The sequence below is a fragment of the Rhinatrema bivittatum genome, chromosome 9 (genome assembly GCF_901001135.1).
Source record: "Rhinatrema bivittatum chromosome 9, aRhiBiv1.1, whole genome shotgun sequence".
NCBI lineage: Eukaryota > Metazoa > Chordata > Amphibia > Gymnophiona > Rhinatrematidae > Rhinatrema > Rhinatrema bivittatum.
In genome coordinates this window covers 127,152,146-127,178,334 of record NC_042623.1, presented here as the reverse complement: position 1 = coordinate 127,178,334, position 26,189 = coordinate 127,152,146, and the positions used below count along the sequence as shown (strand labels likewise).

General features: G+C 43.9%; 1 protein-coding gene across 4 annotated transcripts in view; it reads left to right on the top strand.

The window, feature by feature from the left end:
- NUP205 (nucleoporin 205) overlaps positions 1–26,189 on the top strand; it is a 558,669-nt gene that overhangs the window by 237,928 nt on the left and 294,552 nt on the right. For all 4 annotated transcript variants that reach the window (XR_003858760.1, XM_029616971.1, XM_029616970.1 and 1 more), the window contains one exon: positions 11,232–11,356. Coding sequence is in view for 3 of the 4 variants with exons in the window: in XM_029616971.1 (XP_029472831.1) it covers positions 11,232–11,356 (125 nt within the window). In the remaining variant the exon portion in view is untranslated. The remainder of the gene's footprint in view (positions 1–11,231; positions 11,357–26,189) is intronic.

The window sequence follows — 26,189 nt, the reverse complement described above, 5'->3', positions numbered from 1 at the left end:
GGTCAAAGCCTCATACTTCTGTCCCACCTGGCAAGGAACAGAAGTTACTAGATGCTATCGCCGAGTCTTCCAAGGGTCCATGCTCATCTCCTGGATTGCCGCCTATCAGCTTTATATGATCCAGTATAACAGGGTAATTTTTAAGCAGATACAGGACTTCTCGGACTCCCTGCCTCAGCAATTTCAAGAACAATTACAAACCCTAGTAAACAAGGGTTTTGAGGCAGGCAAACATGAGATCAGAACAACTTATGACATCTTTGATACTTCTACTAGAGTATCTGCAACTGCTATTTCGGCGAGAAGGTGGGCCTGGCTCAAGTCTTCTGACCATCGCCCGGAAGTACAAGACAGGTTTTCCGACCTGCCTTGTGTCTGAGATAATCTGTTTGGCGAACAGATTCAACAGATGGTGGTGGAACTAAAGGACCATCATGAGACCCTAAGACAGCTCTCTCTGATGCCTTCCGATTCCTCTTCAAAACAGCCCTTCAGGAAGGACTCTTAAGAAGTCCTTCTTCTGCCCGAAGAAGTCCTACCCGCCACTAACCAGATCCCGTGCCACGAGACCTTATCAAAAACCGCAGTCTCGTCAAACACATAAACAAAAGCCACAAGCAGCTCCTCAACCAGGGCCTGCTTCAGGTTTTTGACTTCCACCTAGAGAGCAGCAGCCAGATTCCTCTGCGCCTCATACCAGTGGGAGGTCGATTGTGCCACTTCCACGACATATGGCACTCAATCACCTCCGACCAATGGGTATTGGCAATAATTGCTCAGGATTACCATCTGAACTTTCTCTCCGTGCCACAGGACTCCCCACCTCTACCGATGAGGAGAACATCCGATCACTCCATTCTTCCGGATCAAGAGGTCTCCCTCCTACTCGAGTCCAAAGCAATAGAACACATACCATACTCTCAGCACGGCCTAGGGTTCTATTCCCGGTACTTTCTAATCCCCAAAAAATCGGGAGTTGTTCGTCCTATTCTGGACCTACGTGCCCTCAACAAGTACTTCCAGCGAGAAAAGTTCAAGATGGTCACCTTGAGCTCGCTTCTACCTCTTCTACAAAGAGGAGACTGGCTCTGCTCTCTGGACCTCCAGGACGCATACACTCATATTGCGATAACTCCAGCTCATTGCAGATACCTGAGGTTTCTAGTAGGCCACAAGCACTATCAATATCGAGTGCTTCCATTCGGCCTAGCGTCTGCGCCTCGAGTCTTTACAAAATCCCTCGTAGTCATCGCAGACTTCCTCAGAACCCAAGGTGTTTCACGTCTACCCCTACCTGGACGATTGGTTAATCAGGGCTTCCACTCAGCAAGCTGCTCTGTCGTCCTTCAATCTAACCTTACACACTCTAATTTCATTAGGATTTCTCGTCAACTACGACAAATCCTACTTAGTCCCATCTCAAACCTCGTCGTTAATTGGGGCAGACTTGGACACCTTGCAGGCAAAGGCTTTCCTACCTTGACAACGAGCACTGACTCTTGTGTCTCTTGCTCACCAGCTGCAGTCTCAGCACTCCGCGACTGCACGCCAATTTCTCGTCGTCCTGGGACACATGGCATCCTCAGTCCATGTTACACCAATGGCCCGCTTGGCCATGAGACTCATGCACTGGACTCTGAGGTCTCAATGGACTCAATCCATTCAGCCCCTGTCGACTGTTGTCCACGTCATCATCTCACTCCGCCTGTCTCTCACCTGGTGGAAAAATCAGATCAATCTCCTCCAGGGCTTGCCCTTTCAGGCTCCAGACCCTCAAATCACTCTCACCACCGACACTTCCAACCTCGGTTGGGGAGCCCACGTGGCCAATCCGCAGACACAAGGATCTTGGTCTCCAGAGGAAGTCAAACACCAAATAAATTTCCTGGACCTTTGAGCAATCAGATATGCTCTCAGGGCATTTCAGGATCGCCTCTCAAATCAAGTCATCCTGATTCAGACGGACAACCAGGTGGCTATGTGGTACATCAACAAGCAGGGAGGCACGGGCTCCTTCCTTCTGTCTCAGGAAGCTGCGCAGATTTGGGCGGAAGCTGTCTCCCATTCGATGTACCTCAGGGCCACCTGCTTGCCAGGAGTGGACAATGTGCTGGCAGACAAGCTGAGTCGCGTCTTTCAACCGCACGAGTGGTCTCTCAACCCCTTGGTAGCGAACTCCATCTTCCAACAATGGGGATATCCTCGGATAGACCTCTTTGCGTCCCCACAAAACCGCAAAGTGGAGAAATACTGCTTTCTCATTCGCAGCAAACACTCTCAACCCAGAGACACATTCTCCCTCTCATGGGCAACCGGTCTGCTCTATGCATTCCCTCCACTTCCTCTTCTCTCGAAGACTCTCGTGAAGTTACGTCAGGAAAAGGGAGCCATGATCCTGGTAGCACTTCACTGGCCACGCCAAGTGTGGTTTCCAATACTTCAGCATCTTTCCATCCGCAGGCACATTCCCTTGGGAAAGGGCCCACTTCTGATCACTCAAAACGACGGGTGCCTACGCCATCCCAATCTTCAAGCCTTGTCCCTGACGGCATGGATGTTGAAAGGTTAATCCTTCAGCCACTTAACCTTTCTGAACCAGTTTCCCGTGTCTTGATTGCTTCACGGAAGGCTTCCACGAGAAAAGCTTACTCTTACAAATGGAAAAGGTTCACGTCATGATGCTCTTCTCAGTCCCTTGACCCCATTTCCTGTCCAATCCCGAAGTTTCTGGACTATCTCTGGCATCTATCAGAGTCAGGTCTTAAGACGTCTTCCATCAGAATGCATGTCAGTGTGCTAGCCGCCTTCCATAAAGGTGTCTGGGATGGCCCTATATCAGTACAACCCCTTGTAACGTTTTTTGCAGGGCTTGCTCCACATCAAGCCTCCGCTACGTCCTCAGGCCCCTTCTTGGGATCTTAATCTGGTTCTGGATCAGCTCATGAAACCACCATTCGAGCCTCTTCACTCTTGTGATCTTCGATATGTCACATGGAAAGTGATTTTCCTTTTGGCTTTCACTTCAGCTCGCAGAGTTAGTGAATTGCAGGCTCTAGTTACCTATCCGCCTTACATTAAACTTCTGCAGGACCGGGCAGTACTCCGCACTCACCCGAAATTCTTACCTAAGGTAGTTTCGGATTTTCATCTCAATCAATCCATCCTACTACCTACCTTTTTTCCCAGGCCGCATGCCAATCCAGGAGAACAGGCTCTGCATACCCTTGACTGTAAACAGGTTCTAGCATTCTACCTAGACCGTACAGCTGCCCACAGGGAAAGCACTCAATTGTTTGTCTCTTTCCACCCTAACAAATAGGGGAAGCCTGTGAGTAAGCAGACTCTCTCCCCCTGGTTGGCGGACTGCATATCCTTCTGCTATCAGCAAGCGGGCATTCCATTTTAAGACCGTGTTAAAGCACACTCTGTGAAGGCCATGGCGACTTCAGTAGCACATCTACGATCGGTGCCGCTTCCTGAAATTTGCAGGGCTGCCACCTGGAGTTCTGTCCACACCTTTGCAGCCCACTATTACTTGGACAAAGCCGGAAGACAAGATTCCATCTTCGGCCAGTCTGTCCTTCGTAACCTCTTTACAACGTGACGTACCAACACCCTTCCGCCTGCCCGGTGGGGTTCAGGATGCCCTCTACCAAATTCCACCCCAGTTGTTGTGCCTGTTGCATGCCTTTGGGTACATTTGGTGCATGTTCGGACATCCTCAGCTCGGTACTCACCCATATGTGAGGACTACCATCCTGCTTGTCCTGTGAGAAAGTAAATGTTGCTTACCTGTAACAGGTGTTCTCACAGGACAGCAGGATGTTAGTCCTCATGAAACCCGCCCACGGTGTTGGGTTCGTAATGTTTTACTATTTTATTTTTCGGCACTGCCTGTAGCTTTTAAATAAGACTGAAGGGGGACCCCTTCTGGCTGCAGGGTTAGTGCCATGCCGGGCATGCCCAGTAGGAGCCAGTCAAAGTTCTGGAAACTTTGACAGACGTTTTCCGTGATTGGGCTCCATCCTGATGATGTCACCCATATGTGAGGACTAACATGACTCATTACACTTACCATTTGATATCATTTACAAACTGTTACCGACCCTAAAATGGCACCTATGTAACTTAAGATACATTAGCATCATTTATGTGCCTAAATGTAAACCGTTGTGATGGTTCTCACCAAACGACGGTATAGAAAAATGTTAAAATAAATAAATAAAACATCCTGCTGTCCTGTGAGAACACCTGTTACAGGTAAGCAACATTTGCTTTCTCTTTGCTATCCCTCCCTCCTTGCTCTCTCTCACTCATTTGCTCTTTTTTTCTCTTTCTCTCTCGCCCTCATTCTCAGAGATGTGGACTGGAAAATATTTCTGTGGAAAATTTTCCATTTCTAAAATTTATTCTGTAAAATCCGTTAATAACAGTGAATTCATGCCAATGCCCAGTGCATGCGGGCAAGCATTGCAGTTTCAAGATTTGCATTTTTGTCTGTCATTTAAACCCCATTAAGGGAGTATTTTTTGCTAAATTGTTTACTAATGTTTTGAGTCAGTATGCCCCATTAATCTCAATGAGGCCTAGTAAGTAACAATGCATGCTGTTGCTGCAAATTAATAAATATACCCTTAAACAGTTACAAATGACCTGCGTTCATATACTGCTATTCTAATGTATAGTAAACTGCTTTGGGTGAATTGAGTATTCAAAAAGGCAGGTAATAAATCCAAGTCTTTACTGATTTATTTTTTTTGTTTCTGCTTCATCATAAATCTCAGTTCAATTACTTGGCTACTTTAAAATGTTTGAGATGCACTATAAAAAATTAACATGTAAACTCAGATCATAAATCTATTTAGGATATCAAGACATTTTGTATAGTAACATTTTCTGAGAAAAAGATATGCAAATGAGAAAAATATGAAAGAGAATTTCCAGACCTTATTCTAGTTCAAAATTTTCTGGAACATCTACATATCTGCTCTTGCTATTTAATGCAGTATTGTTGGTATGCCTGAAGATTCCACCTGAAGAATCTGCACCCTAGTTGGAGCTTATTTTCTTATCAAATGTTGATATACCTCTATCAAAGCATTTGAAGAACTCAATGACTTTGGTAGTTGATAACTCCACATTACTGGTCTATTTCACACTGAATAGTGATTAAGATTGATTATTAAAATCTTTTGCTACAAAAGTTAAATGTTCTATTTTTGGGATTAAAAATGAAATTATATCTAGACATGTCTAACTCTACCCAGAAAAGGACGACATTATTTTTGGACTACAAGCAGAACAGTTTGGAACTTGGGGCTGTTTTTGCTTTTAAATATCCAGCTAAATATCAAGTAACATTTAAAGAGAATATGTGCTGCATTTTGCCATATTTTATTCAAAAAAATTCTCCTGGATCATGAGTTAGTGTTATTGTTTATTTGATCCTATACTTAATCTCTAACTTCCTTACTGTCTAACAAACCAGTCCAGAGAATTGGGTTATGTCCCCCTGCCAGATGGAGAAAAAAAATGCTTAAAGCTGACTTCACTCTCTCTGTATAGGTCTGATACTATCTTCAGCGCTTCAGTAATTTTATCTCCAGCAGATGGTGCACACATGTAGCCTGGTGAAACAGTGAAGAGTAGGCTATTCCTGGGAAGGCTTTAGGCCCAGATTCCAAGAAGAGCATAGCCAAGACTTGGGGGTGTTCTGGACGGTGGTCATATTGAGACTTTCTTCCTTTTTTCAGTGGGTAAACTCCACTAAGGTCTGAGTTCTTATACCGAAGGGTCAAGCACCGGGTAGTCCCATGTAACTTTGTTCCCTTGGTGAGTCCAGCAGCAGGAGCTACTGACAAGAAAAAGGCTTGTAGGTAGCTTTTTCTTTGAAGCATCTTCCAGTCTTCTATGGTGCTTTGTTGAATTTGGACTTGTCAGGGATCTGAAGTGATCATTCTCCTTGTTCCCTTCCTCTCCTTACTTCTGATGTGGCTGTAAAAAGAGGGAGGTATGACACCACAGGTAAATCACTGGAGATCATGTGCCAACTGGTTTATTCTGTCTGGCTTGTAAATCGGTAGGCGCCAGGTGCAATCCTTGGAAGTTTAGCATCCTGCCAAAATGTGAGGATGGGTAGTTTTCTGCATATCAAACCTTGGTCCTTATAGTGGAAAGCAATGCTGTAGTGCACAGAGGGCCGGATTTTAAAAGCCCTGCGCGCATAAATCCAGCCGGATTTATGCACACAGGGCACTCGCGCGCCGGCGTGCCTATTTTGCATAGGCCGCCGGTGCACGCACAGCCCCGGGACGCGCATAAGTCCCGGGGCTTCATAAAAGGGGAGGGGGTGTGTCCGGGGACAGGGGGCGGTTCGGGGTGGGACCTGGGGCATGGTCGAGGCCTCCGGACCAGCCCCCGGGTCGGGTGATGGCGCATCAGCGGGCTGCTGCGGCTTTCAGCAGGCGTAAATCTGCCAACAATGGTAGGGGGGGTTTAGATAGGGCCGGGGGGGTGGGTTAGGTAGGGGAAGGGAGGGGAAGGTGCGGGGGGGGGGGGGGGTGGAAAGAAAGTTTCCTCCGAGCCCGCTCCGATTTCGGAGCAGCCTTGGAGGGAACAGGCAGCACGCGCCGGGCTCGGCACGCACAAGTGTGCACCCCCTTGCGCGCGCCGACCCCGGATTTTATAAGATACGCGCGGCTACGCGCGTATCTTATAAAATCCAGCGTACTTTTGTTCGCGCCTGCGTAAATTTATAAAATCTACCCCAGAGAAAAGAGCCTGACTGCTGTTCCTTTGTTGTGATCAATGGACATTTTATCTCTGCTTTGCACTAAAAGTAAATGTCAGGCATGCCAGACTCTATACCACCTCCTTCCAAGTCCTGTGGGAGCTACATATTTTCCTAAGGCACAGCAAAGTCTGCAGTTCCAATTCTCTATTGAGTTATTTCAGTAGGCAACCTCACATGCATGTTGGAGCTCCTGTATCCAGCCCTCTCTGATAACAGAGCAATGGAGGGAATAGCCTGCAGAAACATCTTTTCCCTTCTATACAATTGAAGCTTCCCAAAGTGTCTTTTAAGGCCAAATCACGTTTATGATGCTGTAGATTGCTATAGCTTGTTAAAATCCCAGGGTGGCCCTGTTTTGGCAGTGCGGTTGGATTTCTCTCCAGCTCTTCCTAGCCATTATCTGTGTCCCCATGTAGAAGAATGTATGCTTATATTCCATTCAACAAATCTGACAGGAAATATTTGTGGTTAACACGGGAAGATCAGTATTTTTAGTACAAATTCCTGTCATTTGGGCTTGCTGTAGCCCAAAGAGTTTTCACGGGGACAGTAACTTTTAAACAGGTGCACGGGTGCACATGTCTGTTCGTTAATCGGCTCGCATCCAGGCACGCTGTCATTTTATAACCTACACACGTACATGTGCACATGTTATAAAATAGCCTAGACTGGCGTACATGTGCGCACAAATTTAAATGGACACACGCATGTTATGGAAATTCTGTATTTACTGCGTATGCGAATTACTGCGCATGCTGACGTAATTCGCAGTTTGTCCAGTTAAGGGATAAGACTTTCAAATCTCCCTATCTTAATAGCCTTCCTTCCCCCATGTTAGCCCCAACCCTTAAAACCCCAGTGATTTTTCCTAAATATTTTTTGTTTTAAAATTTATATGTCATCTATAGCAGAAGTAGTTGTGCAGCAGGAGACCCCCGGCGCACTCCAGTGTATGTATTTACTCGCCCATCTCTTGGCCAGGCCTTGACATGCCCGGACCATGCCCACACCCCACCCCTTTCTTGTAAATTTTTTATTTGTGTGCGCAGCAGGAGATACATGCAAACATGGGCGGCTTATAACATCTATTCAGTGTACAGTGGCCCAATTTGTGTGCATATCTCCTGGTTTTGGCGCCTGCCGGGCTTTTAAAATTTTCGTAAAAGTATTTAGTAATATCAGCAGCCTACTTTAGGAAAAATGTATTTGACTTTTCTTACTTAGATGACTAATATCGGGCACATTTTTACTATCCACAATATGTAGTATCTGGAATTCATAGTAAATTCCACTCTGCCCCTACACATCAATTTGAGTTCATAGAGGCGCTTCTCGACACATGAAAAGGAAAAGCTTTTCCCCAATTCAAAGAGCAGTCACCTTAAAACAGATGACCATCTCTCTGCAATCACAAATGAATAACTGCTTGACCATTCTTGAAGGTGTTAGGTCATATGGCATTTACAGTAGATGCTGCCACTCTGGTATGTCAAAGTTAGTCCCCCGACATGACCATGTTTCACAAAAGGCTGCATTGGGAGGGACAAGGAACTATAAGATGGATAATTCAAGTGCTGACAGGCTACTGACAATTACTGTAATTGCCAGCAGCCCGATATATGTTGAATTATCCACCTTATAGTGCCTTGGGAGGGCCAAGGCAGCTTTTTGCAAAACATGGTTGTATCAGGAGACTAGCTTTGCCTAAATAGGATTGATTCCATGTGGACTGCTTAACTATGAATAAAGGATTGTGATGTTTTGACTATGTGGGTGGATAATTACTTTATTGGAACTTTGTGCACCCCTCCCTGCTTTGACTGTATATTCTATTGTGAGATTGTCTTCTCTCCACTGTCTTTTGGATGTCTAAATATGAGACCAGCCCAGTGTTATCTCAAATATTGGAACCAATACATTCAATATCTAACTCATTTATCTGCAAATGTCTCGTGATCTCAAAATGCTGGACAAAGGAGGCAATCCTTTTTGGCCAAAGCATTTACTCTCCAGTCATACAAGAAGTCCTAGCAATGGATGCATCACATTAAGGTTGGGTAGCACATCTCAACGCAGTTTGCTCACAAAGGTGAATGGACTTCTTGAGAATCTAGTCTTCACATTCAACCTACTTGAACTCAGAGCTGTCTTCAAGGCTCTTTGGGTATTCTAGCCACAGTTGAGAAATACATTAATCGAGATCCAGAGGGACAGTCCAGTGGCAATATTTTATATAAGCAAGGGGGGAACAGGATCTACGCTACTTTGCAAAGAGACCCTAAATATATAGATCTGGGCAATTTCAAGAAATATTCATCTTTCAGCAATATATTTTCCAAGGAAATAAGAATGTTCTAGCACACTAAGTCATTGTCTTCAACCGCATGAATAGTCTCTTCACTTGGACATAATACATTTCCTATTTAGTCAGTGGGGAACTCCAACCATAGACTTTTTTGTCTTGACAGTCAATCACAACCTACCTTGTTATTGTCTTAAGAGGCCATCTCAGTGTACTCTAGTGTTGGACGCATTTGCAGCTCCATAAAATGAGGAACTGACACATTCCCCACATTCCTTTTGTTTCCAAGACAATTCTCAAACTAAGGAATGAGAGAGGAACTATGATCCTAGTAGCCCCTCCAAAGTATTCGTTTTAATAGTATTCCCATACAGGTTTCATCTGTGCGTCCAAAGAACAATTGAACGCATTAACAGATACGTTCCCCGACTCTCACTCTTCAATGTATTTCAAAAGAGCTCCCGCAGGAAAACCGTTCTTACGGTATATCCCATGCTTCATTTACATTTTACCTTGCCGATTCTGAAAACAGATGCCACTTCCACAGCGTTCAACCACCCATCATTCGCTTGATGATGGGTGGTTGAACGCTGTGGAAGTGGTGTCTGTATGGGAATACTATTAAAACGAATACTTTGGAGATTTATGATCAGCAGAAGAATTTTTTATGCACTCCTGAAGAAGCCTGTGAAAAGACAAAACATGTTGAGAGGATGTAGAAGGATCGGAAGGAGAAAGAATATAAGAACAATATAACTGTTGATATCAAGTGAAGAATGTGATTGTTCTGGCAGTTATGAAAATTTATTGAAATGAGAATTTTTTTCTGCTTTTTGAAAAATTCGTTTTGGAATGAGAAAAGATGTTTGAAATATTTTAATATATAAGAAAAGATGTTGGGTTAACAAAGTTTTCTAGAGAATAATGTGTGTGAAAGGAAGAATGAATGGAGTGTGAGTATAGGTGGGGATTTTTAAGAGGGTATTCCTTGGGTTTGTGTCTCGAAATTTTAAAAGAAAAAATATTTTCTGTGTACAATAAGTAAAGATTATGATATATTGTATATATCACTATATGTTTTTTGGATTTCAATGAGTAGGCAACTTTAGCTGTAGTCAGAATCTCATCCCAATTTCCCCTGCAGAACAGCATGATTATCTATTTTCTCAGCAAATTGTATGACCCCAGACAGAGGCACAGACCTGTGTACTCTGTCCATCTCATATCTGGTCTCTGCACTGTCCTCATTCTATTTTTAGCCCTTCTGGGATCCTGACCACCAGAAAATTATTTGGACAGACTCTACTGAAAATTTTCCAGTTTTGTTGGTCAATCCCCTATTTGTATGCACCATAGAAGTATTCTGAACCACGGCAACTGATCTTTACCAGAATACTATGTTCATACTCTTTCACTTTGCTTGTCAGAGATGTAACATTTTGATTGATATTGACCACTCAGCATACAATGGTATGGTGGAGATCATTTCAATAAGAACTTCCTGTATTCTGTCATGTCTACAAAGCTCGACCACATTTGATTTCATGTTACTGGCTGCCACCATCTTTGACTTTCCTGCTTCAGGGCTCATTGATTAACTATTCTTGCTGATTGTACACCTTTTTTTTCCCCCTTAAATTCGGGAGCCATGCTACAGTATATTTTCTCAAAGTGTGGTATATTACTGATTTACCTCAAATGTTTGTATGATGCTATTTGGGTGGATAGTTTTCAAGAGGGGTTAGAGTAAAGGGCTTATGTCCATCTTGTTCAGAAGTGTCACACATCCGTCCTGATTTTCTTTCTTTTTGATTGTTATGAGCTTGCTGGAGTCTCTATTGTCCATCCACACTAAGGTGATTACAAAATGGATACTATTAGTATGCTTTATACACTTTTTCTTATTGTATATAGTGCACTGTATGATTTACTTTTTTGCTTCCACACGCTTGATAGAAAATCTTCTCTACTGTCAGCCCTTTTCCCCTTCCCCCCAAAAAATCCTTAATACCTTTTGCTACTTGTATTTTATTGACAGGTAATATAAATTCAAAATAAAATAGTAAATGGTTGATCAAAGGAGTTTTCCCCTATTTTATTTATAATTTGGTCAACTGCATCATTGTTTTCATTCAGGTGTTCTAGGATGCCCAAGGACATGCCTTCATGCCATCTTAAACATCCTAGAAAAAGGAACTGAAGGAAGGATGGACCCTGCAGCTGTACGGGAAGCTCCCCATCTAGCAGAGTTGTGTTACCAGGTAATATTGTGTTAGCTGTACAAAAGCTTTAATGTAGCTTACAAGGATTCAAAATCTGATTTTAATTGAAGTGGCATCAAGTCAGCGAGGTTCCTCCATTCTCCATGGACGAGCAGGAATAAAACAGCCCCACAAGTGACATCATCCAGCAGTGTTGATGCAGAAAATGCTATCTCCAAGCATGCTTGAGAGATACTGCACTGCCACCACTGTGTGAGCCCCTTCAGTCTTTTTTATCCTTCTCAGCATTTTGACAGGAGACTTTTTCTGCTCTCTTGTTGCTGTTGCTGTGAAGTTTTTGGTAATTTTAAATTTAGTTTATTTAACTTTCAAGCCAAAAAAGTGGGTTTTTTTTCACTTAGATTATCAGTTTATCATTAGGCATGTTGGGTAAAGTCACCAAAAGTCAGAGCCCTTTTAAGCCCTATGTAAAATGCTGGCATAAAATGGGAATTCAGGACTTAAATGAACTATGCTGTCTTGGTCCATCTTATGATTCTACTGTAGTCCATGTGGTAAAATATCCTATACAGTTAGAGGAGTATGAGACTAAAATATTAGTGTCTTTGGGGGAAGTACTTCCTCAGAGACCAGCAACTTAAAGGGTTGGAGACTCCAAAGTTTAAGCACTTAAGTACGTCATCATGGCACTGGAAAAAAGAGGAATTATGAATCTTCATTGTTAAAGAAACTCTCCAAAGCATAGGCACAAATTCAATCAACACCGTGCCCTAAGAAGTGCCACACTGAGGATTCAGCATTGCCCTTACGTACCACACTGAGAAATCAATGTCTGTTGAAAGGCACGCCACTAGAGAAGCACTGTGCTTATGGTTTGACGTCATACCATAAGAAACGCCACACTGAAGAATAAGCACTGAGGCCATTGACGACATACATGTCGGTGCAGAAAGCATTTTCTATGGCATCATAGATATCAAGATACAGTAAATTTGGCACCAAGAGTCTAAAGCAGTTCTCTTAATGCATACAGATCTTTACCTCCAGTTTTAGTTCCGAGGTCAGGTACATCATCAAAGGCAAATCTCCCTCAATCATTGCTGCCTTTACCAGAATTCTTCATTCAAAAACTGTGGGGCACTTTTATATGAAAGTATGTCAGACCCAAATTGACCATCCACATCAAAGGAAGAAACATCATCTCAACTGATTCTCGAGAGACCAGCAGAGCAGCTACAAACCCAGTCTCCTATCACTCTTTACCAGAAGGCTCTTAAGTCATCTCCTCCTCCATAGATTCTCCTATCATAATTCCAGACTTTGAAAATTCAGATTTTTCAGACCATTCTGAATCCAATCACAATTTATGGGAATTTTTCAGTATATCATCTTTAGAGTCTAAGGAATAATACTACTGAGGGCATATCATATTTGGAGTTCCTTCAGAAAATTTAAGAAAATGTTTTCAGCTTGAAGAAAATACCATTTGGAAGAATTCCATAGTATTAAAGTTCATTCATTCTCCAAAACCAGTTAAGCCCATTCCTGTCTATAAAGCCTTGCACGATCTTCAATCCAGAATCTGAAAAAGCCCTTGTCACCCCTACCAGTAGCAAAAAAATTGATTTTGAATACAGGATTCAGTATTGTCTAGGCCATGCCAAAGTATAGCTTCCACATGACTCACTTGTAGTAGAGTAGACTATGAAAAGTGAAAAAATCAAAAGCTTTTTCTTCTGCTCCCTGAGGAAATGCATAAAGACTACTGAATAGTGTAGGATGAAAACAATTTCAAACAGCTATGCTGCAGTCTAGAATTTCCGCACACAAACTTCAAATTGTTCAATTTTTAATATTTAATACCTTGCAAAAGTTAAAAGAATCATCTTCTTAAGAACGTAAGAAATTGCCATGCTGGGTCAGACCAAGGGTCCATCAAGCCCAGCATCCTGTTTCCAACAGAGGCCAAACCAGGCCACAAGAACCTGGCAATTATCCAAACACTAAGAAGATCCCATGCTACTGATGCAATTAATAGCAGTGGCTATTCCCTAAGTAAACTTGATTTAATAGCCGTTAATGGACTTCTCCTCCAAGAACTTATCCAAACCTTTTTTGAACCCAGCTACACTAACTGCATTAACCACATCCTCTGGCAACAAATTCCAGAGCTTTATTGTGCGTTGAGTGAAAAAGAATTTTCTCCGATTAGTCTTAAATGTGCTACTTGCTAACTTCATGGAATGCCCCCTAGTCCTTCTGTTATTAGAAAGTGTAAATAACCGATTCACATCTACTTGTTCTAGACCTCTCATGATTTTAAACACCTCTATCATATCCCCCCTCAGCCGTCTCTTCTCCAAGCTGAACAGCCCTAACCTCTTCAGCCTTTCCTCATAGGGGAGCTGTTCCATCCCCTTTATCATTTTGGTTGCCCTTTTCTGTACCTTCTCCATCGCAACTATATCTTTTTTGAGATGTGGCGACCAGAATTGTACACAGTATTCAAGGTGTGGTCTCACCATGGAGCGATATAGAGGCATTATGACATTTTCCGTTTTATTAACATTCTCTTCCTAATAATTCCTAACATTCTGTTTGCTTTTTTGACTGCTGCAGCACACTGAGCCGACGATTTTAAAGTATTATCCACTATGATGCCTAGATCTTTTTCCTGGGTGGTAGCTCCTAATATAGAACCTAACATCGTGTAACTACAGCAAGGGTTCTTTTTCCCTATATGTAACACCTTGCACTTGTCCACATTAAATTTCATCTGCCATTTGGATGCCCAATCTTCCAGTCTTGCAAAGTCCTCTTGTAATGTATCACAGTCTGCTTGTGATTTAACTACTCTGAATAATTTTGTATCATCCGCAAATTTGATAACCTCACTCACCTTATTCCTTTCCAGATCATTTATATATATATTGAAAAGCACCGGTCCAAGTACAGATCCCTGAGGCACTCCACTGTTTACCCCTTTTCCACTGAGAAAATTGACGATTTAATCCTACTCTCTGTTTCCTGTCTTTTAACCATTGTAATCCACGAAAGGACATCGCCTCCTATCCCATGACGTTTTAGTTTTCTTGATCAGGCAAACAATGATCAGGCAGTGTTTATGCCTCTTTTAAACAAGGCATAAGAGTGTTCAAAACATCTAGCAAGAACTGTTTATGATGTCTGATACTTCCTCCAGATCTTTAGCCATTGCAATAGCAAGTAGAAGACTGGCATGGTTAAAAGCATCTGGCTACGAGATGATGTAAATGACAGTATAGCAAATGTCCTTCGTACTAGAGAGAATTAATTTGGAGAGAAGGTACTAGAGGTAGTAAATGTAATCAAGGAGCATTGTAGAATGCTGAAATATTAACAGCAGCAACTGCAGACTCAGCCATCTTGGTCTAGAATTAAGAAATAGGCCACAGCAAAAACACAAGAACATAAGTGCCATTCTGGGTGAGACCAAGGTCCATCAAGCCTAACATTCTCTCTCTGGTGGTAGTCAGTCCAGGTCACAAGTACATGACAAATCCCCAGTAGTCTGTCTTTTTCTTGTATTCCAATCCCAGGCGAAAGAGCTAGCTTTCCCATGTTTACCTGGCTAATAATTGTTTATGAATTTTTCCTTCAGGACCTTGTACAATAATCTTTTGAACCCCACTGTTAGTTGCCTTGACCACATCCTCTGCCAGCAGATTCTGTAGTTTGAATGCTGAGTGAAAAAATAGTTACTACAATTTGTTTTAAATCTGCTAGTTGCTAGTTTCATGGAGTTCCCCTAGTCCTAGTGTTTGAAAGAGTAAATAATCATTCCCTACCCATTCCACCCCACTCAGGATTTTATAAATCTGTTATATCTCCTCTGTAATCTGTTTTCCAAACTAGAGAGCCCTAATCTGTTTAGCCTTCTCCATACGGGAGCTTTTCCATTTCCTTTACCATTTTTTTCACCTTTCTCTGTACTTTTTCTGTCTGCTGTCTTTTTTAAGATGGGGTGACCAGAACTACATCCATTGGTCGATATAGGCAGAATATAAACATTTTAAAATAAATAATCAGGGTGTGATCACACCATCAATCAATACAACAGCATTATGATATTCTCAGTTTTGTTCTCTATTCCAAATAATTCTTAACATTCTATTTGCCTTATTGACAGCCATTGCACATTGAGCCAAATATTTCAAGGTACTGTGCACAGAACTCTAAGATCATTTTTGTTTGGTGGTGATTGCTAACATGGAACCTCAGAATCATGTAACTGTAGTTGGAATTATTTTTCCCTACATGCATTACTTTGCATTTGTTCCCTTTAAATTGCTTCTGCCATTTGGTTGCCCAGTCTGTCTCACAAGGTCCTTCTGTAATTTCTCACAATTCGCTGCTATTTTATCAAGTTCATCAGCTGTCTTAAGATGTCTCAAGAATTTTGACTACCAATTTTGTTTTTTTTGTTTTGTTATTTTTCCTCAATTTTCCCTCATCTCTTCAGACCAGTGGGTTCTATCCATAATGAAGAGAGGGTATTATCTCAGTTTCCAATCTTACCCTCCTTTATCAGTTACACATCAATGTCACCACTCCATGAATCAATTATTAATTCCCAAGTAAGAGGTATGCTCCCTCTTATGAGCTTGTGCTATAGAGCAAACTCCAGACACCCAAAGAGGGAAAGATTTTTCCCTGTATGTACCCGGATCAGTCCAGACTGCTGGGTTCATCTCCCCCTATCAGCAGATGGAGACAGAGAAAAAACCTCGCTGATACCGAATAAGCAACCTTGCCACCTGCAGTTCGTCAGTATTTCTCTGTCTCCAGCAGATGGCAGAGGTTGTTAATCCTGCAGTTCTGCAGTTGACTAATTTTTTTTAGCTAATTTTTTTCTTTTGAGCCTTCCTCCCGGGGATTTCTTTTTTTTTTTTTTTTTAGAATCCTTAGGGTTCTTCCCTGTCCGGTTGAGGCGGCCGAGACGGGGATTGGTACCCTTGTGTGTGTTTGGTCTGGGCACCCGTGAAGTGTAAATGTGGTTGTGCAGATCCCTCCCTTCACAAGGCGGCTGCAGGCTCTTTACAATACTTTTTTCCAAAAACGTTTGGCTATTTTTGCCTATCTTTCAGGGCAGGTTGTTCATTTTTAACTAAAGCTAATTAAAAAAAACAAACCAAAAACTGTGTTTGCACGGAGCACTGCTTTACAGGCGAGCGACTTCCTCCCCTTAGGTAGGAGCTTTTTGTGGGGCTCTGGCTGTTTGGGGGACTTTTTCTTCTGTCGTGGTGAGTACCTTCAGAGAGAGGATTTTAATTTTATCTCTACCTTATGGCTCGTGGCAGGGAATGCCATTCATGCGGCTCTGATTCTTCCCGACTTAATAGGTTGGGGTTATGCACTAACTGTGCCGATGGTGGGGAGGGTTCGTCTGTGGCTCCTTCTCCTGCTAAACAGCGTCAAGTATCATTGTGTTTTGGACCAGCTGTAACTTCTTTTTTACCTCACCCGGCTGGCGCAGGAACGGCAGCCATTTTGGATTTTGCCTCTGCAGTTCCCGCATCGCCGGGGTGGAGGAAGGGCCTCCATCTCTGTCTCCGGCCCGTTCCAGGTTGGGGAATAGGCAAAAAGGGCTAGAAGGGGAAGAAAGCTCTGGTTTGCCTGTTTTTCAACCAGACCATGCTGGTTTTGGTGCAGGGAGGCCTTTCTCCACAGACTTTATTTTGTTACTTCATGATACTTATATGGCCAGACAGAAAGCGGCTTGGGGCGCTACATAGCCTCAGATTCCACCAGTCCAGCCCACTGAGGGTCCTTTGGGGGTTGTCCCAGGAGGTCTCCTATCCCGGTAATAGGATTCCCTCAGCCCAGGACTTAATTTTTTGCCCGCAGGGTGATGCAGCTGGGGCGGTTGATCCGGAGGATGCTATCATTGCTCCTGGTGGTACTGATTCGGGGTCTGGCCAAGCTCCCCTGGTGGTTCCGGTTGTTCCGGCTACCGAGGATGTGGGTCAAGAGGATGACCCGGTCTCTCTTATTCATGAGGCAGAGGATCCTAAGGTAGTCCGCCTTTTTAAAAGGGAAGAGCTAGAGGTTTTGCTTTCCTTGGCTTACCAGGTTCTTGGGGTTAAAATGCCTCAGGAGAACCAGGATTTGGACGGCAAGGACCCGGTACTAGGTGCCATCCAAGATCCTCCAACTTCTTTCCCTTACCACAAATCAGTTAGGTAGTTAGTAGAAGAGGAATGGGGGACTCCTTATTCTGGTTTAAAAGTTGGCAGAGCCATGGGGAAACTTTACCTCTACCAGAACAGTATTTAGAATTTTTTCTTTCCTGAAAGTTGATGCGGCGGTGTCTGCTGTGACTAAGTGCACCACGATTTCGGTTATTGGTTTGGTCACTTTAAAAGATGTACAAGATTATAAGATGGAGTTATACCTTAAAAGGATTTTTGAGGTGGCGTCCCTGGGTTTGCGTGCAGCGCTTTGTTCAAGTTTTGTGCAGCGTGCTTGTCTCCAGTGGCTACAGCAGCTTCAAGGTAATTTGCCTCAATCAGGTGTGGACGCAGATACTGCTGAGCGTGTGAAAGCAGCTGTGACTTACGGTGTGGATGTCCTCTATGATTTGGTGCATACTTCCTCCAGTGTAATGGCATCAGCTGTGGCCGCCCAAAGGTTGCTTTGATTTCGCAATTGGGCGGCGGATGTTTCCTCTAAGGCATAATTGACATCTTTGCCTTTCAAAGGTAACTTCTTGTTTGGCGAGGATCTAGAGCAGTTGATCCAGTCACTTGGAGGCTATAAAGTCCTCAGGTTACCCGAGGATAAACCTAAGGGTAAGAGATTTTTTCAATCAAGGTCTCGTTTTCAGTCCAGTAGAAGATCGCGGCCTACCCGTGGTATGCCGGGACCGCAGACACAATATTTTTCGCGGGGGCAAGCATGGGGACAATCCTTTCGTGGAGCCAGAAAGTCCTTTAGGGGATCCTCTGGTGGCTCCTCGGCAGGAGGTAAGTCTACCCAATGATGCCAGGCTGGTCCATTCTGTCGTTCCTATTATAGGAGGTAGCTTACGGCACTTTTACGAGTGGGCCAAGATCACTCAGGGTTCTCAATGTGATAAAAAATGATTACGTTTTAGAATTTGCTCGTCCTATATGGGAACATTTTTCTAATTTCTCCATGCAGCTATCCAGTCAAGCGGGCGGCGGTACAACTGACTCGACCAGTTATGCTGGTTAAGTGCGGTAGTACCAGTTCCCAGAGCAGAGCTCCATCAGGGGAGATACTCCATTTATTTTCTGGTCCCCAAAAAGGAGGGCTCGTTTCGGCCGATACTCAACTTAAAGAAGGTCAGTGCAAAACTCAAGGTGCCACGCTTCAGGATGGAAACCCTCAGGTCGGACATAGCGGCTGTATGCAAAGGAGAATTCTTGGCTTCCTTGGATCTCATGGAGGCTTAGCTACATATTCCCATCTATCAGGATTCTCAGCATTTTCTCCACTTCATGATTCTGGATCAACATTTTCAGTTTCAGGCTCTTCAGTTTGGTCTCTCCACGGCTTCGCAGACTTTCACCAAGGTGATGGTGGTGGAGGCAGCTTTCCTTCGAAAGGAGGGTATTCTAGTTCACCCATATTTGGACAAATGGTTGATCAGAGCCAAGCGGATTCATTGCCGGCCCCGCATCTGAAGCCCTTGAGAGCACAGGAGGTTGACACCGATTACTCCTCTTCAGCGTCAGAGGACCAAGAAGATCTGGAGTTGACTTCTCAGCCCCCAAGGGGGATGGAAGGGGATGCGGGAAGGCAGCAATCAAGTCTGAAGGGAGCCCATGGGACGGATGGGGATGATTCAAAGGTGGTCCATCTTTTTCATAGGGATGAACTAGGGCCTCTTATCCTGGCTATCCTAGGGGAACTAGGTATTCAGCTTCCGCAGGAGGAGTCTCGCCTTAGCACTATGGACCCTGTGGTATTGGGGCTCCGGGGGCCTCCTACCTCCTTCCCTTTTCATTTCTCAACCACGGACTTACTTTTTAAGGAATGGGACACTCCGAATTTGGGACTCAAGGTGGTGAAGGCCATGGATAAGCTATATCCTTTACCTGAGGAGGCTTTGGAACTTTTGAGGGTTCCTAAGGTGGATTCAGCCATGATGGCGGTCACTAAGAAGACCACATTGCGGTCACAGGGGGCACGGCCCTGAAGGACCTGCAGGATCGTAAGCTGGAAGTCCAGCTTAAAAGGATATTTGAAGTTTCCGCCCTAGGGGTTAGGGCGGCAATGTGTAGTAATTTTTCGTTGCGAGCAGGTCTCCATTGGGTGCAACAGCTCCTTGCCAGTGAGTACTTATCTCAGGAAGAAGCCTTACAGGCAGGTCGTCTAGAGGCGGTCATTGCCTACAGTGCGGATGCCTTTCATGACTTGCTTCGCACGTTGGCCAGAACCATGGTATCCGCGATATCTGCTCGGCATCTTGTGTGGCTTCGGAATTGGGCTGCTGATGTTTCGTCAAAGGCCCAGCTAGGTTCCTTACTATTTAAGGGTAAGCTTCTTTTTGGAAAGGAGCTGGAGGACCTGGTCCAGTCCTTGGGCGAGAATAAAGGGCATCGCCTACTGGAGGATAGGCCAAAGTCGAGAGGATCTTTCCCCTCCAGGTCTCATTTTCGAGGAGGTTGACTGACTCAGACGACCAGAGGATTGGGTTCTTCCTTTCGTTACAATGCCAGTTGACAGCAGTCCTACACTCCGTCCTTTTGTGGGCGGCGGTTCGGCAGACCCAGTTCCGGAACCGGGGCACAGAGTGGAAAGACCTTTCAATGATGGGCAGCCGGCTCATTCCATGGTCCCCATTGTGGGCGGCAGACTAACGAGGTTTTACGAGGAATGGGTCAAAATAACGACGGACCAGTGGGTCCTCACTGTGATAAAACACGGCTACACGTTAGATTTTGCACGTATGCCCCGTCAGCAGTTCATGGTCTCCCCCTGCGCACAAGCACCAAAGCGCAGGGTGGTTCAAGACTCTCTGCAGCGACTGTTGGATCTCAGGGCCATCATTCCGGTACCGTCGGAGGAGCTTCGAAGGGGCCGGTACTCCATTTATTTTGTGGTCCCCAAGAAAGAAGGAACTTTTCAGCTCATTCTGGATCTCAAGCGTGTCAACAAATGTCTGCGGATTCCTAGATTCCGGATGGAAATGCTGAGATCGGTCTTTGCGTCGGTGAGACAAGGGGAATATCTGGCATCTCTGGATCTCACCAAAGCCTATCTCCATATCTGCATCTGGATGGACCATCATCGCTTCTTACGTTTCTCAATTCTGGGACATCATTATCAATTCCAAGTTCGGTCTGGCTACGGCCCCCAGGACCTTCACCAAGATTATGGTGGTGGTGGCGGCTCAGCTCCGCAAGGAAGGATTTCTTGTACACCCGTACTTGGACGATTGGCTGATCCAAGCGAAGTCAGAGGTGCGATGTCATGAGGCGGTCCATCAGGTGCTACAGTTGCTACGCAACCTCGGTTGGGTGGTCAACCTGTCCAAAAGTCAGCTGACTCCCATGCATGCAGTCTTTGGAGTTTTTGGGAGCTTTGTTCGACACCCGACGTGGCATGGTTTCCCTCACGGCGGAGCGGGTGTTCAAATTTCAAGGTCAGGTTCGGACCCTGTTAGCCAAGTCTCCTCCCATAGTTTGGGATTACTTTCAGGTGCCTGGGTTCCATGACGTCGACTCTGGAATTAGTTCCTTGGGCTTTCGCTCATATGAGGCCTTTGCAATCTGCGTTGCTCTCCCATTGGAACCCAGTTTCAGAACAGTTTCGTCTTCAGTTACCACTGACGGGATACGCTCGCTCCAGCCTGGTCTGGTGGCTCAACCAGGACAATTTAAAACGGGGTGTGCCTTTGGTAATCCCGGATTGGACGGTGGTTACCACAGATGCCAGCCTTTATGGTTGGGGTGCGGTATGTCAGCGGACCTCGATGCAGGGCATGTGGTCCTCGCTGGAGGCCTGTTGGTCCATCAATCGTCTGGAGACCCGAGCAGTGCGCTTGGCTCTGCAGGCATTTCTTTCGATGCTACGAGGCAAGTCAGTATGCATCCTCTCCGACAATGTGACAACGGTGGCTTATATCAACCGGCAGGGAGGAACAAGGAGTCGTCCAGTAGCGTTGGAAGCTTGGTTGCTGATTTCTTGGGCGGAACGGAACTTGTTCAGTATAGCGGCCTCCCACATCGCCGGGATCGACAACGTTCAAGCGGACTTCCTCAGTCGACATTGCATAGATCCCGGGGAATGGGAACTCGCAGACGAAGCTTTCCATCGCATTTGTGTTCGCTGAGGTCCGCCCTGTGTAGATCTGATGGCAACGTTCAGGAACGCCAAGACGCCCCGCTTCTTTGCCCGCTGCAGGGAACCCTGTGCGGAGGGCGTGGACGCACTGGTTCTCCCCTGGCCGGGGGACGTCCTTCTGTATGTGTTTCCCCCTTGGCCACTCATCGGCCGCACTCTTCGCAAGATAGAAGTCCACCCGTCAGAGGTCATCCGAGGAGTCCGTGGTTCGCGGATCTGATCAATCTGGCCATCGGTCCCCTGAGGTTTCCGGATCTACCGGACCTCCTCCATCAGGGTCCAGTTTATTTCGATCAGGTCGAATGCTTTTGCCTTTTGCACCATGGCTTTTGCACCATGGCTTTTGAGAGGAAACGTCTGAAGTCCCAGGGGTATTCGGATGCGTGGTCTCTACAATGTTGCAGTCCCGTAAGGTTTCCACTTCCTTGTCTTATGTAAGGGTCTGGAAGGTTTTTGATGCTTGGTATCTCACCAGAGGAGTGGTGTCTACCCGGGCAGGGGTCGCGGACATCTTGAGTTTTCTCCAGGATGGTTTAGCGAAGGGCTTGTCCTGGAGTTCTTTGCGAGTACAGATGGCCACGATCGGTTCATTGCGGGGTAACATACATGGCCTAAGCCTAGCGGCACACCCGGATGTCTCCCTATTCTTACGTGGAGTAAAGCATTTGAGGCCGCCTGTCCGGGAACCGTGTCCGTCCTGGAACTTGAATTTGGTTCTTAAGGCCTTGTGTTCAGCACCCTTCGAACCGTTACGTATGGCTACTTTGAAAGATCTTACCTTGAAGGTGGAGTTTTTGGTGGCAATTGCCTCCGCTCGCAGACTGTCGGAGCTTCAAGCGTTGTCGTGTAGGAACCTTTTTGCGGATTTCTGAATTGGGTGTTTCCTTACGTACGGTTCCATCCTTTCTTCCCAAGGTGGTTTCTTCCTTTCATTTGAATCAGTCGGTGGAGCTACCAGCTTTCTCTGACTGGTCGGACCCTGATTATAAGGATTTAAGGAAATTGGATGTTCGCTGAGTGTTGCTCCGCTATCTGGAGGTTACCAATCCGTTCCGGGTGTCCGATCATCTTTTTGTGCTCTGGAGTGGTCCTCGTCGGGGTAATATGGCTTCTAAGACCACGATAGCTCGGTGGTTAAGAGTCCATCAATTCTGCTTATCTGTTAGGTGGGCGGCCTTTGCCCTTGGGCCTTCGGGCTCACTCTACTCGATCGCAAGCCGCCTCCTGGGCGGAAAGTCATCAGATCTCACCTGAGGAAATCTGTAGAGCGGCTACGTGGAAGTCGCTTCACACCTTCACTAGACATTACCGTTTGGATGTCCAGGCGTCAGGGACAGGGTCCTTCGGAGCAGGGGTACTGCATGCGGGCCTCTCCGGATCCCACACCAAGTAGGTGTAGCTCTGGTACATCCCAGGAGTCTGGACTGATCCGGGTACGTACAGGGAAAGGAAAAATTAGTATCTTACCTGATAATTTTCATTCCTGTAATACCACAGATCAGTCCAGAGTCCCGCCCTATTTAGGGTCTTATCTGATTGGAGAGTCCACGCTGTTGTTGTTTCCTGTCTCGTTTTTCTTTGCAAACAAGTTGCGTTATTCTGCAGCCCATGTGTGCTGACCCCAACTGGGGGTTCCGTGAGCCAATTTTTTCCAGTTGTTCGGTTCCTGTATATAGTTAGTTGAGGGTTTTTTATAATCCATTCTGCTTTGACATTAAGTAATACTGCCAGACTGTAGGTGGCACCAACCCAGATAGGGCGGAGTTTGTTAAACTTCTGTCTCCATCTGCTAGAGTGGGGGGCCAAACCCAGGAGTCTGCACTGATCCGTGGTAATACAGGAACGAAAATTATCAAGTAAGGATACTAATTTTCCTTTATAGGTAAGTAATTTTGCATTATCAAATTATGGAATATAAGGATACCACATAATACAACATTTATATGCTTCTTGAGGGGGGAAATATATTTTCTCCATGGACAAGTAAGATTAAGTCACTCTTGTTGGTGATATAGTTTGATGGTGCTAAAACAGAACATTTTATTAATTAGACCTCCAAGGCATAGAAGGTCTTTCTGCTTATGCACAGCAAGCACCACACAGCTATGCCCCATGAGGCTACGTCAGTCATTCTCATTCTGTGAAATAAGATGGGCATATTTTTCTCACATCGAGAGAAACTCCTCACTTCTGTCACAAGGCTACGTCAACCCTTTTTTCTTTCATTTGTTTCCTTTTTATTATTTGTTATTTAATTTAAATATTTTAAGCTTACCTATCCTCTTTGCTAGGTGGGTACAATTAAAACATCCATAATCATAACAAAAAATTATTGCTAACAGATATAAATAATGAGCCATAAAACAAATATACAATAACAAAAACCCATAAGTGTTGACAATTCACTATCTTAATGCTGTATGACAATGGTTGAGAATTTATTGCATTGATATACAAATAAACTTTACATTGAAAAAAGACAGTATTCTGTAAAAATCATATAAAACATAATAAAAATTAAATGGTACTTAAAACATAATACTTAAACTTAATACTTTAAAGCACATCAAATGTAAAACACAAGCCCTGCAATTGTCAAAATATAACTGATAGGTCATGTACTCATTGCTTCAAGCCCCAGAACATCATCTTCAATGAGCTAATTCATACTTGTATCTTTATATTACTCAATATCCATTTGACAATTCGCTGACCATATTCCTGTCCAGATACCATCTTGTTTACAATGCCAATTCAAAAATCAACCCCCCCCTCCCCACAAAACTAAAACAGAATGAAACTGCCTTCACACAAGGACATGTAAATTAAAAAAAAAAAAGCTCAACATATTACTCCTGCTTATGTCTGTTGAAAAAAATGCATTTACCATCTTATGAAATTTCAACAGAGTTCTGATATTTAATTCCTTTCGGCAGTTCATTCCAAAAACTAGGTTTCACAACATAAAACAAGCGGTCTCTAATCTCGCATAACTTTACTTGTTTAACTAATGGAACAAGCAAATTATATTACAATGAGGATCTGAGTTTACTCACAGGTTGATAAATTTTTAAAAAGGCATTAAATCCAAGAGGGTGCTAAGCCATGAATGGATTTAAAAACAACAAAACTGTTCCAGATCTGTTCCATTTGTGAGCAGAAGCGAATAGCAGTAGCAGCCGCTTCGTTATTCACACACAGATTCTGGCTTGAAACCTGGGATTTTTTACAAATGGGAAATGTAAATGGGTGAACCCCTGAAGAAGGAAGTGTCTTTCCAAAACATTACAATGTCTGGCTGGATTGAAGCATGAATGTGCAACTATACCTTAGGACGCTCCACATTGGTGCACACAGCATGGTGCTCTTCTGGAAGAGCATATCCAAAGATAAGTGAAGCTTTGTAAACATATTGAAGTGATGTTTACAACAATAATTAAAAAAAAAAAATTATATTCAAAAGAAAAAATGCTTTAAAAAGTATACATATGAAACTCACATTTGACAAACAAGGATACACATTTGACGTTTTATGACTGATGATTATAAATTGCAGCACATTTAAGAGATTGTGAAATGCAGCCCTAGTGCTATATGAAAGTCATAACACAACTTATTTGAAAATCATGTTCCTTGGTTGCCTCTACTTTTTTGTGTGAAGTGAGATCATATTACAATATTGGATTTAAAAACAAGCATCAGAATTTTAAAGATAATTCAGAAAGAAATGGGCAGCCATTGTAATCATGCCAGACAAGGGGTAACATGTTTATGAAGGCCCATACCTGACACCACTCAAGCTACTGCATTTTGAATAATTTGTAATGCTTTCAGTATCTATGGTAACCCCACATAGAGAGACTAACAATAATCATAGTAGAGAGGACTAAGGCATGCACAACAGTTTTTAATCATTCTCAGGTAAATAAGGTTTTACAAGGGAGAGAGCTTTCTCCATGGCAGGGCCAAAGTTTTGGAATTCTCTCCCTTAACAGCTCCAAACTCAGTAGTAGTTGAAGTCCTTTAAATAGGCTTTAAAGACCTATGTTTGGTCAAGCATTTGAGAACTGTGGTTCTGTTGAAATGAGAATGTAATCTGCATGCTTTTTACTTGATTTGTGATGTTACAGATGTTAGTATATATAATTTTTATGCTTGTATATTTGCTGTAATCTGTCACGAACATGTCTGCGATGTGTGCAGAAAACAAATTCTTATAAATAAATTAAAAATAAGGTCTGAATTGTCTCAGAATATGAAGTTTGTAAAAACATCTTCATACTACATTCTTGATTTGAAGTTCGAAGAGGAAAGCGATTAAACCATTACCACAACTACATTTATTTATTTATTTTTGCTTTTCTATGTCGACGCTCGTTTGAAACATCGTATTGGTTTACATTGCACACTTAATTAAAAATAGTAGTCTTTACATCCTCGAACCATAAAAAAGGTGGTGGCTCCCATGCACCAAATCTAGATAATACCAATATTTCAGTTTTATCGGTGTTCAAAATGA